Genomic DNA, 19,179 nt, shown 5'->3' on the forward strand with positions numbered 1-19,179 from the left:
CAAAGAGCGCCCCTTTACACAGTCAGCTTTCTGACCACAACACTGAGCAGGGACGCAAGGCAAGTGGTTTTCATTTTAAGAATTACTTTCAGTGCAGACTCCGTTTCCTTCATACATTTCACTATGCTTTGCCCTAACTTTAAGCAACAGGTTCAGATTACAGTGCTTTAAAAGGCCTTGCTGCAGCACAAAATGGCATGTTGAGCATGAATCCCTAGTAATCTATATTCAGCCGAAACAATAGAAGGATTTAGCCTTAAAAGGCTATGACATATAGGAATACACCAGGTCTTCATTGACATCTGTAGACTACATTTCGCAGACAGCAATAGCACTATATTAAATAATGTTATTAATATTATTTAATAAACAAAATTAAAACACAGAAAGATTAAACTATTCTGGACACCAACATGCCTTTGTCAGGTCATACAATGGAGAATTTAGATGGCATATCATTTTTACACGGAATTATTCTTATGCATTGAACTTTGTCCACTATGGCAATTTCAAGAAAACAGTAATGACTTTGCTGAATGTATTGTCTTGAGCAAAGCTGCCAAATAAGAGGTTTTGAGCTAGATATGAGTTTAACTCATATACAAGGTGAGGACCTTGCTTTCTTTGTGTTAAAAATCCCTGGTAACCTTAAGACTGCACTGGGCTCTGCAGAGAGCTCGACTTTAACCTCTCAGACTCTTAATATTTAAACTCATATCTCTTAAACGTCGTATCAGATTTAAAAAAAAAGAAGAAGTTTTAGAAAGGGTAAGAAGAGATCTCATAAAGTGAGAAAAAGAACAATGTGCAAAAAATGGTTATTAGCGCAGTGTGCTGCTTTAAAGATTCATTTTTTACGACACCAACTGGAAGTGCACATTGATCACTGAAAAACCTAAATCATAATTACGCAGAAATAAAATCATGCACATCAAAGATGGGTCGGTTTACATTTACAATGAAAGCATAAGTTAACAGGCACATTTCTTTTTTTCAATTACAAAGAAATGTCTCTAGCCTCAGATGTACATATTTCCTCATGTATGTCAAAGTAAGTTACAAAGCAGCAACATGCTCCAGTATGATGGTTATGGCTTAAACGGCATGCAGATAGATTATTCCTTTAATCTTACATCTGACTTTTTTGCAGTTTGTAAAATTAAAGAGAATATTCACAATAAAAAAAAATGTCAATAAAATAATAATAAAATAAAAAAAACAAAGAGAAAAGGTACTTAACTGGTCTGAAACAAACAGCTTTTTAGATACTTTATACTCAAGAAGAGGCACTTCTACACAGTTGTAATTTTGGCACAGATTAAATAAATTATATACTGTTTTTTTTGTTCACAATCAATAACCCCATCACTGTATTGCAGGTTCTCCTGACACTAAGGGTGTATCATTTGAAATAGCATCTTGAAGGACAAACAACTGAAATGTAACTAAAAGCCAACTCTACTGGATTGAGACAAAGCAATCAAAAGCCATATCTCCCCATAGGAGGTGCTAATTGTTCCCCGGCATCCGGAGAAATAGTTGCCCGCTGCTTTCAAACAATGAGTTAGTGTAGTCTTTGCTAGTAGATGCAGTAAGACAACAGGAAGGCCACATCATTCTCTTCATGTTGATTCACTGGATCTGGCTCTTCACACAGATGCCCGTAGATCCGCTTCTGCAGATTGCTCGCTATCCAATCCCGGCTCTGTGGACTGCTCCTGAGCCACTATTTTGACAGCATGAATTGCATAGTTTACGCTGGTGTTATTAATCCAGCTCCAGGAGCCTGAGAGTGGGTTGTACAGCATTCCATGCAGTCTCTCTACGACATAACCGTCTATGTGCATCGAAAAAAATATATAATCATTACACGGGTACATAAGTATAACACAACATACTGTATTAGGGCTGTTCCCAGAGGCCATGGTTCTTTCTACGTGTGGTTTAAAGCCTCCATAATCCACGATCACGTAAGAGTCCACACAAATAAATTTGTCTTCATCCATTTGAGGATAAGGGAGCCACGTTGTTGCTTTTATGAAGACACAGATGATATAATTAAGGGTCACTAGTACTGCAAGGAGGAATTTTATTTAATATCACCAAAAAGCAATGACTCCACAGGAGGTAGAATTCGACCCAATAATACTGTAAATGTGTTTCGTATACATAAATAAAATACACACTGTGTGGTACAGTTATTGTGAAGGAGACTTCTTCCATGTACTTTAGACCCCCACAAGACTTAGAGCCGCTGTTTTTAAATAGTGGGTTTTTATTATAATACTTTTTTTTAAATTCAAGTTATGAGAGATTTGTAATGGAAAGGCAGAAGAAATAAACAAGGCCTTTCTCAGTCAGACATCTGCATGAGACAGTCTAATAAGCACAACACAGATATAAAGTTAGCAGCATCTAATTAAAATTCAGGAAGTGATGGGGTATTTAATGCCTTCGTAATAGGAGGGGAGAATCAGGTAAAGCAGCGTGGGATCAAGTAGGAGAAAACTGCAAGAGCTGGTGCTAAAGGCAAGAAATCCTAGTCAAGGACAAGCAATACAGTACGTAGAAGGTTGCCAAGCACACCCAACAGTAGAAAAAATCAAAGTATAGCAAAAAAAAAAAAAAAGGTAATTTAATGACTAAAGAGTCGACTCTTTAGTCATTAAATGACCTTTTTTTTTTGCTAAACTTTGATTTTTTTTCCCCCTACTGTTTTGTGTGCTTGGCTCCCTTCTACGTATTTAATGCTTTGCCAGCACATTACCCTCATTCTTCCTGATATTCATAACCTCTATGGACTGAAGTAGTCGCTTGTTATGGTTGTGACAAAACATACGGTACTAAAAACTCCAGCGATATTGGATGCAACAATTGCAAGGATGAAGGCCCATGTTTACTAGGCAGGGCCATAAAACATCTTACGCCATCTTGAGACACTTTCCGCTCATTCAAATGAAATAATTCACATTGGGCCGTAAGGTGTCATCCAAACCAGGAAGGTTACAGATGGCATTGCTTAGCTTAGCAAGTATGGCCTAAAGTCTCAAGGGCTTATCAAGCATCCACAAAATGGAGACGTGTACCATTCTGTTTATATAGGCCCACTGCATGTTTGATTTTTTTTCCTGTCCAAAACTGCAATTTCATTTTATAAAAGGAACCATTTGCTACTCCTTCCTGCCTTATTTACACCCTTCTCACTCACTGAAAGTCATTGCAACCACCCACCTGAAAATTATTATTTTATTTTTAAAAAACAGTTTTTAAAAAATTACTTAAATATAACTAATGAAAAAGAACCCACTGTCGAAAAACTAATAGAGATTCATTTTAATTGGCAACGCAAGGACATCAAATACTTAGGGGCCCACATCACTAAGGACTTTAAGAGTATTTATGATGCAAATTATCCCTCAAAAAGAACCCACATTTTTTGTGTTTTCGAAAAGTTTGGCATCTTGATTGGAGTAGTATATAGACAAGACTAAAACACAGCACAGATATCACTGCATTGTGTTTCAGCCTTGGTACTATATGAAGTGGGAACTGAGTATATCCATGCACTTAGTGACATATTGCTGATATATCGATGTGTGGAATTGTAGAGACAGGACATCACCGTGCAATCAGATTGCATGGGATTCTTCGCATTCCCCAGCCCCTGTGGGTTACACGGCTATGTAACATCAAAATAATACTTGCTTGATTCAAGGAGCCGCTCTAGCTCTTCGGGAGGGACAAACTTCTCCCAGTCGTGAGTGCTGTCTGGAACAATGCCCATGAGTTTCTCTGCTACAACAATTGCTAAAGCATAGGATATCTTGGTTTTGTTGATAGTGGTAATAAAGAGAGAACCACCTGGCTATTGGGGAGGAAAAAAAAGAAAAGGAAAATGTTGTTCACGTGTTATTATTTCCAAGGTATATGAGAATTGATCTCCTATTCATACGTGACTTATTAAATACAATATTTTAAATGAAACTCCCTCTTTTTCCTTAATTAATCTCCCATTAAATATTTGCAGCATGTATTTTCTTGGCATCTGGTCTACAGAATAGTTTCCCAAATGGGGAGAAGGAAATGGCAGGTTGTTGGGGGTTTGTTCTTGCAATTGGATCAGCACATTTAAAGACTGAAACTTTTTTTTCAATGCAATTAATTGGTGGACTTTTTTGTGGAAAAGGTATTGTTTACATTAAACACAAAAACATACCAATGCTAAAGGTTCACTTTGCTAGGAGGGCCAGCACATTTTAAAAGGTTGGTTTATTAACAAAATCATTGGTTTGACTGATATCTACTGTAACTTGATACTGTGCAGTAGTACTCAACACTGATTTAACAATATAAGTTAGACCAGGGCCACCAACAGGTCAGGTTTTCAGGATATGCCTGCTTCACCACAGTGGCTCAATCAGTGGCTCAGTCTTACTGAGCCACCCGTGCTGAAGCAGGGATATCCTGAAAACCTGACCTGTTGGTAGCCCTTGAATAGCTGGCCACTCCTAAGTTAGACTATCTTCTCATCAACACTCCCAATCACACATGCCAGCACTCCTGAAAGCTTCAAGGCTCATGACTTACCTTTAACACTTGGTAGCAGCTTTGGATAAAAGACTCGAGGTCAATCACATGCTCTACAACTTCTGAAGCCACAACTGCATCAAAAGCTTCCACTGTCTCTTCCACAAGTTCCTCCAGTGAGCAACATTTGAACTGGACCGTCCTGTCTAGGACTGGATCAAAGGATTTGTGCAGCTCTGCTGTTTTAATGTTATCCTCCAGAGGATCAATTCCAGTTACTGCAGCTCCCAGCCTACCCAGTGGCTAAAGCAACAACAGTTGTAGTTAAATATCAAAAGTGAGGACGTTAATATTTGCACAGACTACCTGTACACATCGGTCACTGAGACCGCTATGACGCTGACGTGAAGGGATTAAAATAGTATTGAAGATCTGAATGAATGTTCAGCAATGTTTAAAGATGAAGAGGATTTGATTGGCATCTAAATTTAGCAGATTTTCATGCTGGAAATCTTGACCTTGTGAATTTAACGACCTTCCATCCATAGGACAGACCTGCTCTGCCCTTTCCAGAGGCACAAGCTACAATGCTGGCCACAGTGTAGGTTAAAAGGTCTTATTTTATTTAATAAAAACAAATGTGACATTGAATACAATGTCATAAATAATAAAGCAAGTGTATGTAAAGTTCTGTCCTCCATGTATACTTTTTGCAACATTTTGATTGCATTTTCCCATTACTTGCAAACAGTTTTGGCCACAGATTAGCTCAGCAAAAAGGATTTCTGCAAAGGTTCTCAGTGTAGCAAAACTACTTCAGCATCTTAGCCTGTGCAGCAAGAAACTTGTTGCTGAGAACAAAGGCATTCTTTATTTCTCCACTGAAAACGCAGGAGTTCTGCGAGCAGAAACTGCGGAAGGGAAAGAATGGAATCTCGGAAGAACCAAAAGTACATTTTACATTACTTTGCAATGAAAACTATAACAAATTAAATCTCCCTAAATATGAATACACAATAAATATGCAAAGTAATATTTCAATATACTACCAGTGAGCAAAAGCAGAATATCTCACTGTCAGCTAACGGGTTAAAGCAGCAGTTCAAGCAATATCCTACATGTGTGTTTTTTAATAAATCAGTTCTGTACTATGAGAAAATAATTGTAGCATTTAAAATAAAATGTTTTTAAGACATTTTTAATGTTTCTAATTTTGGAAGCATTTCTAAGGTGACAGCCCCTTCCCCTTCTGATAGGCTCTGGCTCTTGAGACCCACCCTCTCTCTAGCAGTGAACCAATTGTATCTAGTAACTACCCAGTCAATCATATTTCAGAACTACATTGCCCAAAATGCTGTGCAAGAACAGAATTAAATAACCCCAAGCAAGCAATTGATTACAGGAGAACAGATCGATCTGCAGTTTAGCTAATCACGTGGCCGTGTGCAGATTGTATTGATGCACATATTGAATGGGGAAAATTCTTTTTATTTTTAAACGGCAGCCAAACTGCTGTTTTTTTAACTGTATTTATTATTTTTCCTTTAATATGTGCATCAATACAATCCACACAATGATAAGTAATTAGCCAAGATGCCGATCGATTCATTCTCCTGTAAATCGATCAGCGAAGAATCGTTTCGGGGGTCCACTAGATGGCCGTCAGTGCAGCAGAAGAGGATCAAAGATGCAAAACTCTGTGGGGAAGTTCATGTGACCATGCAGGCGCTAGATACAAATGGTGCACTGTTAGAGAGAGGGTAGGGCTCAAAAAGGGGTGTAACTTTGTAAATGGTTGCTATAGAAAAAAAAATGCTTGTTACATTATAATACATTAAAAAAATGTAATTCAGGGTTGTTTTAAAAAAAGATATATTCTCATAGTACATAACTGATTTATTAAAAAACAAAAACAAATGTAGGATATTGCTTGGTCTGCAACTTTAAAGCAGATTAAAAACATTATTTTGATTTTATTTGTATTGTTATTGAAAAAGCTTGCTGTAGAGGGCTCACTCCTGCTGTTTCTTCACACTTTTTGCACTACACCAGGCAGCACAGAACTGTCTTCCATGCAGACTACAAAGTATCATATCAGGAAAAAATATCTAATCTATCTTCTCAGATAAGGTTCTTTGAGATCTACTAATGTAACTAAGTGACAGGGGCTTAAGAGCCATATTCATTTAGGTTTTTGGGTCCTTTTTTAACTACTAAAATACACAGTTTAAAAAAAATATCAACGAGCAGAGAGAAAAAACATAGAGGTAAAAAAATGATATCCTATTGTACAGTACTATGAAAATATATTTAGAAAATAAAAAATAAACGTGCGGGTGGGAACTGCCCCTTTAAGTAATGTTCAGGCTTCAAGGCAATAATAACTCTGTACTGCTGTCATGAATTGCGAAATGTGTAAGCAAAACAGATAAGGATTCTTACCTCGGATAGCAACCCTCCTCCGCAGCCAACATCCAGAATCGTCACACCTGACAGAGGACATCCTACCTCATGATTAGAATTCTTGCTCATAAGAATGTCCCTATGAGTACACAGGAGAAGAAGAGAAATTCCAGATCATCTTTGGTTTTTTTTCTCCCCTTAGCTTGAGTTCAAACTGTTTGGTAAACTCTGTAGGTGTATTTGGTTCTCTCTGAAATCATGTAAGGTGCATCAGCGAGTGTACAAGATCATTCAACCCACGCTAAGTTAAAGTGACATAAATAGATCAACGTTTACACCACATTTGTATAAATAGTTAATGAGGACAAAAAAGCATGAAAAAGCCTGGGGTAGTGGAGATTTCAGTGTTATCTTTCGAGGTAGTTCATTTTCTTGAGCGTTTTTAAAAGTGTGTAAGTGTGCCAAAAAAAACTGCATAACGATGTCAGGATTTATATCATATCTAAACAGCCTTACGTGGTACCTTATAAAGGGAACCCGAATGTCATTCATGGCATGGAGAGGAGAGTAGACTCCTTCCTCATCCCACCACTTCATTGCCCAAGCCTGGAATTTCTTCATCTCCATTGGATCCACGGAGTGTGACGTTGTATACATCCTGCTCAAAGGACACCTAAGGGAAACAGGTCTCGCTTTACAGCTGGACACTTGGAAATATTGAGGGAACAAGTGTTGTTTTGGAATCTGAAAAGAGCAATAATCAAGGATACCGCCGTGTTGGAAAAAGAAAGGGAGATTGGAGGAAATCTGCCATACAAATGTATTTGAGCTCCCACATTTAAAACGAATAATATATAAAAGTTCCAACTCCTCTGAAATCTCTAATACTTTATACTCCTTCCTTTTTCAGTCATGTTTGATCCTTGCAACCTGCAGCACTGTTAGGGTGATGTATCACATTCATATCCAGTCAGATTTTCAAGTAAACAATTCCCAATCTACATATCATCTAGTCCCAGGGGGCTCAACTCCAGTCCTCACGCCCAACAGGTCAGGTTTTCAGGATATCACAGATTCAAGGAGGCTGAATCAGTCCTTACTTCAGCACAGTCTTTGACCTAGCCTCAGATTGACCCACCTGTGCTGAAGCTGGGATATCCTGAAACCCTGACCTGTTGGGGGGGAGGGGGGTGGTCCTTGAGGACTGGAGTTGAGCAGCCCTGCTCTAGTCTACGGTTACCAATCTTACTATGAGCTGTACCATGCTAACGTCTCATACCACAACCTTTTTTTCAGGTTTGTCAAAATATCTACACCCATAAATATACTGTATCAACGTCTTACATTTTAGTTATTTGATGCAATTAACCTATTAAGATACCTTTTTTTGGATAATTACTAAGATATTTTATTGTTGCTTCCCTCCACCTTGCTCCTAAAAACAAGCCAAAGTTTAGAAGCTGCAGGAGTGTGGAGTAACACTTGGTAACACCTTGTGACTACCAGTGGGTAATTAAGCAGTGACACTCATTAAGGAACATTGAAGAGTGCAGCTATTCAGGTCCAACATGGACCTTTTATCAGGTGAACCTATCGTGTTCGCTAGACTTGCAGGTTGGTCTTCAATCAATTTCTGGTTCCCATGTTTTCTGTGTGAATTACCATTGGCGCTGGTAACCCAGGTACGGAAACAGATCTACATACTTACTGTACATCTAAATGGCTCATAACTGGTGTGGTTTTATGTGCAAGGACATCTTGTATGTTTATGCCAACACAATGAAAACATAATATATTCCCTGTAAGCCAGTCTACGGCTTATGAATACTGCATGGCATTTTCTTCCAGGATATCCCGGTGTCACTTAAAACATGATATGCTTAGTTTTCCTTCTATGTTCTGGTCTTTTTTGCATCAACATTGCGAGGCTAAGCCATTCCCTCCAACTCCACCGGCAAAACCCGAGAGCAAATACTCACTTTCCCCCTTTTCAATGTATGGTTTTTCACTAGCGTTAAAAACAATGCTTAAGTTTAACATGTGACGCTCACGTTCAGTTCCACAACTTGACTTGAATTTCTGGAACTGAAACAAATAATTTGCATATACAAATCTTTCATATCCCCCTATTCCATTTATTGGAGCAGTGCCCTCTTCATACAAACTATGTGCACATGGAGAAATAAATGGACTATGTTAAGAAGCTTTTAAAAAACTATTTTCCCGTGTATTGAACTGTGCCTCAAAACAATATGGTGTTGGAATTGTTTAAAAATAAACAAAGTAAAATAAGTAAAAAGCCAAATCGTAAAATACATTTTTTTATATTATCTAGACAAATCTTACATTCTTCTTCTCATGCCTAATTCACTGACAGGGCTGCTCCCTTCAATGATACATGGATTCCTCTGAACAGCAGGTGATAGCTGAAAAGCTATAAAAACAGACAAAAACGTATTACGATTGCAAGAACTGATATGTATTCCAAGTTGTGTCATACATTTAAATTTCAAAGAAAGAAATGTGCTAAAGCGCTAATGCTCGATGGGAACGGTCTATAATATTAATGTGATGTGCAGGTGCTATTATAAACACTTAAGTGACAAATCACAATTATAGACAACCAATGCTAATATTCTTGTACGTATATGCAAGGCTGCCGGAAAGAATGACAGATACAGATCAAACAAAACAGAGATGAGACAAATAGATTCCGGCGGGGAGATTAATCCACAGGACGTACTGGAACACCACAGAATATCCGTTCTGGAGGGAAGAAACCGCGGGGCACCTGCAGCTTACCCTGTTGGATAGAGGTATCATATGTGCCTGTTTAAATCCTACTTTTTGTAAGTAGGGTCCCAATTTTTCCCCACTAGATGAGCTTCAGTGCCATACATCTTGTGTTGATCTAGATCAATTGTTGTCACTTATATTATAGAACTTTTATTAAATTAGTTTTTTTTTAATATATCTAGCTTTGTATTAGTTGTTGTATTGAGTCTATGTTTGTTAGTCCTTTGTAGCTTGGTCAATCATTGTTGGTTTGTTTGTAGTTATGTTGGTATATCTTGTCATTATCTGTTAGCACTATACACTATGAATAGTCTATGTTTATCTCCACATGTCTTGAGAACATTTCCCGTGGTCACCTGAGGCGTAAACGGATTGACCAGACTGGACTTATATGTATGGTTAGACCTTTTAAATTTTATTGATATTTGGACTTTTTGAGGCGCCGGAATCTATTTCTTTCATCATACATTTAAATGGCAGGTTTATGGAATAGCAACCAAATCACAGCAATGTCTTGCAGTCCACCCCACACGGATGGTGTTATTTACAAATACATAGTAAAGCAAATATGTTGCCTGTCCATTTAATATCCTATTCCTATCGTGTCATTTTTTTATTTTTTTCCCCAAAAAAGTACCGTAAATAAAAATCCTTAAAGATAAACATGCTTGTTGCGGTGGCAGTTACAGCAAACAATGCACAAATTGTAGGTTTGCGTGCCCTCACGTCTCATGAACAATGACCCAATCCATATTGTGCAGTGCATAACAGTACTAGAAATTAAACATTTCATTGAAAGTCAGCCTCGCTCAAAATATTGGTACCCCTACAGACATAAACAGAGTGTCACTCATACAAATTACACATTCTGTTTTAAAATCACATTTTGGTCCAAATTCAAAACACCGAAAACTTCCATTATTTGACTGTGATGCAGAACAGTCCAGGAGTAGAGATCAATCAGTAAATTATTCTACCCACTCTATGATACATATTAACTTCCCCATATACTGCAATAGCATCAATCTCTTAACTGCAATACTTTATCTGTCAGCACATGGGTTAAGTGAGCATCACCCTGTAACCCATATCAACAGTGCCTGCAGATTTCAGTGAGTTCTCTATATAACTTCTTCACTGCCAGGGGCAACGCTCTGCATTATTAATCTCTTCTGTATGTATATGTCTGTATGTCTTTATTTAACCGGACATTAAAGAGGTTAAACCCATGATCAGCTTCTCTTAGCATGGGTCCTTATGGATATTTCATTGATGTATATATTAAAATAAAATAACTCTACTCATAAACAGACATAATAGAAGGCAAAAAGATCCTACCAGGGAGGTGTGTACATATTATGGGGCTTTACCTCTATACACAGAAAGACGAGCATCTAGAAGAATGCTACAATATTCTGGTTAGCTGTCAGACAGTCTCCCTGATACAGAGGGTGAATGGGGTGAGACTACCAGACACCCCAACAAGTCTCACACTTTAATTGCTATGTTGTGTGGCAACCAAGCAAGTGACACATTATAAGGAGACTCTGTTACATGTGCAACTACATTAAAAGCAAAATTTATATTAGCAATCAAATATGTATTGTTTATAAATTTATACTGTGTGTGTTTGTGTGTGTATACACAAACACACGTAATAGAAATTGTGTTAAATCCGCCCCCCCCTGAAAATGACCAGATAAGGCGTCAATCTCCCAGCTTTCATTGGAAGAAGTGTCCTAGCATTAAGCAGAAACAGTACAGCTGAATGTAACAGGTGCAGGAAATGAACACTGGGTACAGTTGGAGGTTATGGACTATGCAAAAAGCCCTGTTGCCCCCTGGACAGTGGAGCAGAGGTTCAGTGGGCATGTGCAGTTCTAGAAGTGTCACGAGGGAGTATACGTGTAAACCACGTAAGGTCAGATGGATATGCAGTGTTAATACACCGCCCGGGGCTGGTTACCTGAGCGGCAGTGCGCTCTCTGCCCCCGCCCCACAGCTCCCCGTGCGGTGGGTGCAGCACACAGGCGGATCAGCCAGGCGGACATGCTGCAAACACCGAGCTATCAGTTACTTATCCGCTGTCCCTGCCGGAAACCTGCCATGCAATAAACCCGCCCCCTAGTGCAGAGGAAGCGGTGACAGCGCCTGGAAACACCCCCGGAAACTAGTCAGGGTGTTATTACTGTATTATTCCTGATGGGAATAGCCCACGTACAGTCAGTATAGGACGCAGTATGCAGCTGGACGCTGCACACATGCAGAACGTGGCATGCTGCATGCACTTTGTATGAGCCTGTTATGTATTAACCCCTTCCCTGCACTTTGTATGAGCCTGCGATGTACTAACCCCATCTTGCACTTTGTATGACCTTATTATGCACTAACTAACTTCCTTGCCAGAGATGTTAAGTCCATTTATTGCATCAACTTTACTAGTGAAATATATCATTACCTTTTCTCTGTATTGCCCATTTTATATATATATATATATATATATATATATACACACACACACACACACACACACACACACACACACACACACACACACACACACACACCCCACACACACACACTCATATTGCTCGACCTCTCTCCTCTCTACAGCATTTGACACCGTGGACCACCCTCGTCTCCTTCACATCCTCCATACTCTTGGTATTCAGAACACAGCTCTATCCTGGATCTCATGCTACCTCCCCCATCGTACTTTCAGTGTCTCTTCTGCTAACACCTCCTCCTCTATTGATCTCTCTGTGGGGGTACCCCAGGGCTCTGTCCTGGGACCTCTTCTCTTTTCTCTGTACACACTCTCTCTAGGTGACCTAATAACATCTCTTGGGTTTAAATATCACCTCTATGCTGATGGCACACACATTTACCTTTCAACCCCTGACCTTATACCTGCTGTACAAACCAAAGTTTCTGAATGCTATATCATCCTGGATGGCCCTCCGCCGCCTTAAACTCAATATGGCAAAAACAGAGCTCCTTATATTTCCTCCCAAACCTGGCCCTACTACCTCCTTCCACATTACTGTTGGAAGTACGATCATTCACCCGGTAGCCCAAGCACGCTGCTTAGTGGTCACACTTGACTCCTCTCTCACATTCTCTCACATTCAAAACGTTTCTAAAACCTGTCGCTTTTTCATCCATAATATCGCAAAGATACGTCCGTTCCTCTGTTGCACGACTGCTAAAACTCTGACTCAGGTCCTCATTCTCTCCCGTCTTGATTACTGTAACCCCCTGCTGTCCGGCCTTCCTGCCTCTCACCTGTCTCCCTTACAATCTATCCTAAACGCTGCTGCCAGAATCGCTCTGCTCTTTCCTAAATCTGTCTCCGCGTCTCCCCTCCTGAAATCCCTCTCCTGGCTTCTGATCAAATCCCGCATCTCACACTCAATTCTTCTCCTCACTTTTAAAGCTTTACACTCCTCTGCCCCTCCTTACATCTCAGCCCTAATTTCTCGCTATGCACCATCTCGACTCTTGCGTTCTGCTCAAAGATGTCTTCTTTCTACCCCCTTTGTATCTAAAGCCCTCTCCCGCCTTAAACCTTTTTCGCTGACTGCCCCGCACCTCTGGAATGCCCTTCCCCTCAATTCCCGACTAGCACCCTCTCTATCCACCTTTAAGACCCACCTTAAGACACACTTGCTTAAAGAAGCATATGAATAGCAGTGTGGATAATACTAGACACGTGATACATAAAGCTTGGCCCTCTGCAGATGCACGTACCAGAATGCCCTCCTGCTGTCTCTGTACGTTCTCCCTACCTACCAATTAAATTGTAAGCTCCTCGGAGCAGGGACTCCTTCCTTAATGTTACTTTTATGTCTGAAGCACTTATTCCCATGACCTGTTATTTATATTATCTGTTATTTATTTGTCTACCCCGTGTATTCCTACTGTGAAGCGCTATGTACATTAATGGTGCTATATAAATAAAGACATACAATACAATATATATATATATTAAAAAGATCACTTGTGAGCACATTCACGTCTTAGACAGGTCTGCAATCCTGCCTTTCAACCATTATCACCTAGCACAGGGGAGTGCAAACTTGTGATACAGCGCTTCCCCCGGTCTTGCACCCCCTCTCCTACCTGGCAGCAGCGTCAAATGATGCAACGGTGACATCACGCGTTTCGTCTTTTCCTTGTTCCGGCTTCCTCAGGGGTTGTAAATCAATGTCCCCCCATAGGGTTATTTATAGGCGCAAAAGTCCAATGATATAAAAAGTCTAATAACTATTTTTAGTGAATATTCATTCTATCTTAGTGGAAATCAGTATATTATATTGTTCTTTTGTGCAATATTAGGTAGTTATGTGCTTTAAGTTTTATTTTGTGAATATATTAAAACATTGTAGTGCAACTCTGAGTAGAGTTTGCTGTTTATATTGTGATTAGTTAATAGACACCACCTTATGAGGTTATACAGTATGATCCCATTGGAGCAGAGCGCAGGGACATTTTGGCGCTCTTTCTGTAATTGGACTATTTATATCATTGGACTTTTGCGCCTTTAAATAACACTATGGAGGGCCAGTGATTTACAACCCCTGAGGAAGCCGGAACAAGGAAAAGGCGAAACGCATAAGGTTTTCTGACCCTCTGAGGATCCTCTAGTCAGCAACTAAGCCTTTTGACTCCAGCAAGCCGCCGTACTGCAGCATGCGCAAACGCGGAAGTTCCGACGCCGACAGCCACGAGGATCAAGGCTGCCGGAGTGGAGTATACATCCAAGGACAAGTTGGGTGGACGATTCGGGTGAACCAGAGCGGTGTGTGTGCCCATAAAGCACACAATGCTTCAAAAGACTGGGAGTGTATCTTTTCTCTCCCAGCTTTTGTTTTGATGTTCAATAAAACGGTATTATGCTATGCGCTCTTAATACATTTGTTCAAGAGAGGTTGAGTTTGCAGTGACATTTATCTTCAATACTTATGTGAGTGCTTCTTTCACTTACCACTACTGCACTTGATTTTGGTTTATTTATTTTATGGTTTTCACTCAATTGCTCTTGATTATTCCACTTTTGTGTTCATTAGTATGCTGGTAATATCTCGTCCTATAAACCCTAACATCCTACTCACCATTCTTGATGCTTCGTTATATTGCTTAACTGTTGTTTGTCATTATTGTTATCCCTAAGTCCATTTCCACTCTTGTGCTTGGCAACAAAAAATAAATTATGTTTCCGTATTCTGCCCTTTGCTTTTGGTGTCCATAATTCTGCATGGTGTGATTCACTTTTTGGCCAATTAACAAAAAAGTTAATGAATTTTATAGGAGCCACAGAACTAAAGCTAGTTATGTGTTACATTTGTAACCAGGCTGCACAACTGCAACTGTTTTCAATGTTAACATCCGAAGGCCTAGAACAACAAACCTGTGCATGTGAATTTGTGCAGCACTTAATCATGAATTCAGTACAAAAACAATTGTAAATAATCAGCCATCACTTAACATCAATCCTCGACACATTTAAATATGTAATGGAAAGTAATAAAATGCATTACACTTATAAGATCAAGATGTTTTTGAACAGTAAGAGCAATGTACTCATTTTCTCGGTGTTCTTGTCTAATGACCTATATAGGTATGACGAGGGAAGCACATATAAATATTTAAAACTCAAGATATAAATAAAGAGAATGTAGTAAGAAGTCAGGTGAAAATAATTTTTATGTACATAACCAAGACAGTAGCAAACTTGTGTATTTTGACCATGTTCGGAGACATAAGGAGTATGACAGTGGAAGAGGAATATTGCACTACATAACTTTGCACTGAGTAATGAGGTATAAATTGCTTATTGCAGTAATACCTATGTTTCTTTCGATATCTATGTTGTATGTGGTTCTTTTTTCAACTTTATATTTTTATTTCTTTTATAAAAGAACAGCAGATAACATTACAGAATGTTGAAATATGCACATAACATTGCGGAGGGGGGGGGTTGAGGGATACAAAAGCGAAAAAGGGAGGGAGGTGAGGGGTGGTAGGGGGAGGGTTGATAAGGACATGGCACAACAGTTACATGGTTACAATTTATTCGGTTTAGTACTTGTTTATTTTCCAATACTATTATTCAATACAACATTATTTTAATCAGTTCCTCCAAAACAGCATCACAAAACCTCATCAGAGCTGTTACACTCATTACAACACACAGGAACCTGATAACCATCCCGGGGCTGCCAGCCACAAACCAACATAGTCTAGAGTTCCAGATCTTTTCCTACAGACTCTGTCAAGCCAAGGTCCCCAGATATTTCTGAATGTGTGCATGGAGTCTGTTAAATATGAAGTCATTTTTTTGTAGCAAAGTGTTAGCCAGACTCTGTTGATTATTTTGGCTAAATTTGGCGTAGGATCCTTAAGGCAGCTATATTGCATCTAGATGCTGACAGAATATGCATAATGAGTTTACGTTCATAATATGGTATGTTTAATGGGGGCTCATTTAGCAGGACTGTCCATGGACTCAGTTCTATTGTTATATTTAAAACTCTATTTATAAGGTCGGCGATCTCCGACCAGAGGCAGCTATCAATGGGCAGTTCCACCAGATATTCGCCATCGTTCCTCTCTGACTACAGCCCCAAAAACAATCTGGGAACATGTTCCCATCAATTCTGTGTAATCTGCCCGGGGTCAAATACCAGCGGTATAACACTTTATACTCATTTTCTATTATATTAGTATTTATAGATATAGAGGAAGTAGCTTCCCATATATCCTCCCATGTGGAGGGGTCCTGGGGTTCCCCCAAATCCTCAACTCACTGTCTGATATAAAGTTTATCCTGGTCTAGTAGAGTTGGGATAATTGCTTGATAGAATATGGTTATCTGGCCTTTTGGAAATGGGTTTGAGAGACAGATATCCCCAAATATAGTTCTGTGGATGGACACATTTTTATTTGCTTGTTACATGACAAAATGTCTCAACTGCATATACCTGAATAGTGGCGGGTTGGGCATCAGATATCTCTCCTGCATCTGGGTGAGGGTCATAACCTTTCCTTTCTCCATAAAATCTCCAACTCTACTCAGACCCTGTTCCATCCACCAATAATGATTCCGAGAATCACGGCCCGGCCCAAACATTAGGTTATTAAATAGAGGTAACATAATGGAGTTAGAGGTTGTCAAATTACATTTTAAACTTATTGTGTTCCACACCTGTAAAGAGTGTATGGTTGTAGGAAGGACAGTATCACCCACTACTCTATGAGCCTAAGGTATCCACAGGAGAGATCCCAACGGCACAAACCCGGAACAGGAGTCCTCTTTATCTACCCATAACACCAAGCCTGGAGGAGTATGCCGCAGCGTCAGCTGAGCCACCTGGGCCGCCTGACTGTAGGATTTTAGTTGTATGTGGTTCTTAAGTGGACCATTTTTGTTTGTTTTTCACTTTTGTTTCTTTTTTCTGTGTTTTAATAATGCTTTTCAAATTATTTTATTTTATGTATTTATTTTCACAAAGGATTTAAGTCCTGCTCATGAGTGAAACATTCAGGTTTTATTGGTGCTGCCAGGTACTACGAGATCAGTGGTTCTCAAAAACAATTTATAGCTGAGGCACCCCTGCTCTTCAGACCTCATTCATCCCCTCCTCATTTACACGCACACACCCACCCTCTTCTTATACACCACGTTCACCCTCTTCTTACACACATTAATCTTCTTCTTACACACCACATTCACCCTCTTCTTACACACATTAATCTTCTTCTTACACACCACATTCACCCTCTTCTTACACACATTCATCCTCTTCTTACACACCACATTCACCCTCTTCTTACACACCACATTCACCCTCTTCTTACACACCACATTCACCCTCTTCTTACACACCACATTCACCCTCTTCTTACACACATTAATCTTCTTCTTACACACCACTTTCACCCTCTTCTTACACACATTCATCCTCTTCTTACACACCACATTCACCCTCTTCTTACACACATTCATCCTCTTCTTACACACCACATTCACCCTCTTCTTACACACCACATTCACCCCTTTCTTACACACCACATTCACCCTCTTCTTACACACCACATTCACCCTTTTCTTACACACCACATTCACCCTCTTCTTACACACCACATTCACCCTCTTCTTACACACCACATTCACCCTCTTCTTACACACCACATTCACCCTCTTCTTACACACCACATTCACCCTCTTCTTACACACCACATTCACCTTCTTCTTCCACACCACATTCACCCTCACACATCATATTGACACTTTTACTAAACACCCTCCACATTTATCCCTTCTCACACAGCACCCTTGCCTTCTTTCTTACTCATACACAACACATTCACCCTCTTCTCTTATACCACACACATACTCTTCTGCTATACACCTCTACCAAAGGCAGCAGGTATTTTCAGAGATTTTCTCCCACAAAGCAAGGTTCAAAGTAGTTTAGGCGATGTGGACATTCCAGCACTGAAAAGGTTAATCATGTAATAACATGCTTAGTGGTTACTGTTGACTATTTGGTATGGTCATTTTAAACTCCAAAGCGCTCGTTTTGTTTGATGGGGAAAGTGATGTATACTTCTTAAAGCAGCAATACTACAGCCCCCTTATTTTCATATGTGACGATGTATAATTCTAAATTCTTTTGTATCAATGCGTGGGGCAAAAATAGCAGGCACAAGTGCTCTGACCAGCAGTGCTTAAAAGCCAACTCTTAGGCCTCGGCCAGGGTGGCGCTGAGCAGGCGGGCGCACTCACGCTGGCCGCGATGAAACACACTGCGGCAATGGGTGTGGCCAGCGTGAGCAAGCGCCTGAGCATGCGTGGTGCTTAGCTGCTTGCCAAGCAAGCAAATTTGAATTTGCCCCCTGCTTGCGCCGCTGCGCATGAGCGCCTGCTCAGGGCCACCCTGGCCGAAGCCTTATGTCACATGGCTTCCCTTATGGCCTGGAATCACTTAGGTCAGGGGTGCTCTACTCCAGTCCTCAAGTGCCCCCTCCCTTTCCCCCCAGATCTTACACAATCAATAAAAATAACACTTTAAAGGTTGAAAACGTATGATAATTCCTTCCTCAGTTTGAGGATATTGCAGATACATTTGTTGAAGTTCCCCCACATTTAGAGAGGAGTTATTAGTGGTAGCTAAATAAATGGTATGAAGACAACACGAAAAAGTACACAGTCTTCTTGATAATAAGGTGGGGTAAACAAACAGTTTTAGGCAGTAATTACCATACCAAACGTCTGTAATCTGTGTTTGAAATATAATACGTAAATATAACCACTTAAAAAAGAACAGTACCAATGTATATAAAAAGATGCAAATATGAGAATAGTAAAGTTGTACTCCAAAATAATAATAAGGAAACGTTACAGGTAGCGACAACAACACACCAGTTCAACTAAGCCAAATTATACAA

General features: G+C 39.8%; 1 protein-coding gene across 2 annotated transcripts; it reads right to left on the reverse strand.

Annotated features, from left to right (window-relative positions):
• Nucleotides 1-1,255: 1,255 nt before the first annotated feature.
• On the reverse strand, nt 1,256-11,856 carry COQ3 (coenzyme Q3, methyltransferase). 2 transcript variants are annotated; one of them, XM_075597511.1, is made up of 7 exons: nt 11,693-11,856; nt 9,277-9,364; nt 7,454-7,603; nt 6,970-7,069; nt 4,588-4,830; nt 3,706-3,865; nt 1,256-1,837 (listed from the first exon to the last, which is right to left on the reverse strand). In XM_075597511.1, exons 1-7 carry the CDS (start codon nt 11,775-11,777, stop codon nt 1,650-1,652), a joined length of 1,014 nt encoding a protein of 337 aa, XP_075453626.1. In that variant the 5' UTR covers nt 11,778-11,856; the 3' UTR covers nt 1,256-1,649. The 2 variants fall into 2 exon arrangements, with proteins under 2 accessions (XP_075453626.1, XP_075453627.1); XM_075597512.1 differs by having other exon boundaries at nt 11,804-11,837.
• Between the last annotated feature and the right edge of the window lie 7,323 nt (nt 11,857-19,179).

This window comes from Ascaphus truei, chromosome 4 (genome assembly GCF_040206685.1).
Source record: "Ascaphus truei isolate aAscTru1 chromosome 4, aAscTru1.hap1, whole genome shotgun sequence".
NCBI lineage: Eukaryota > Metazoa > Chordata > Amphibia > Anura > Ascaphidae > Ascaphus > Ascaphus truei.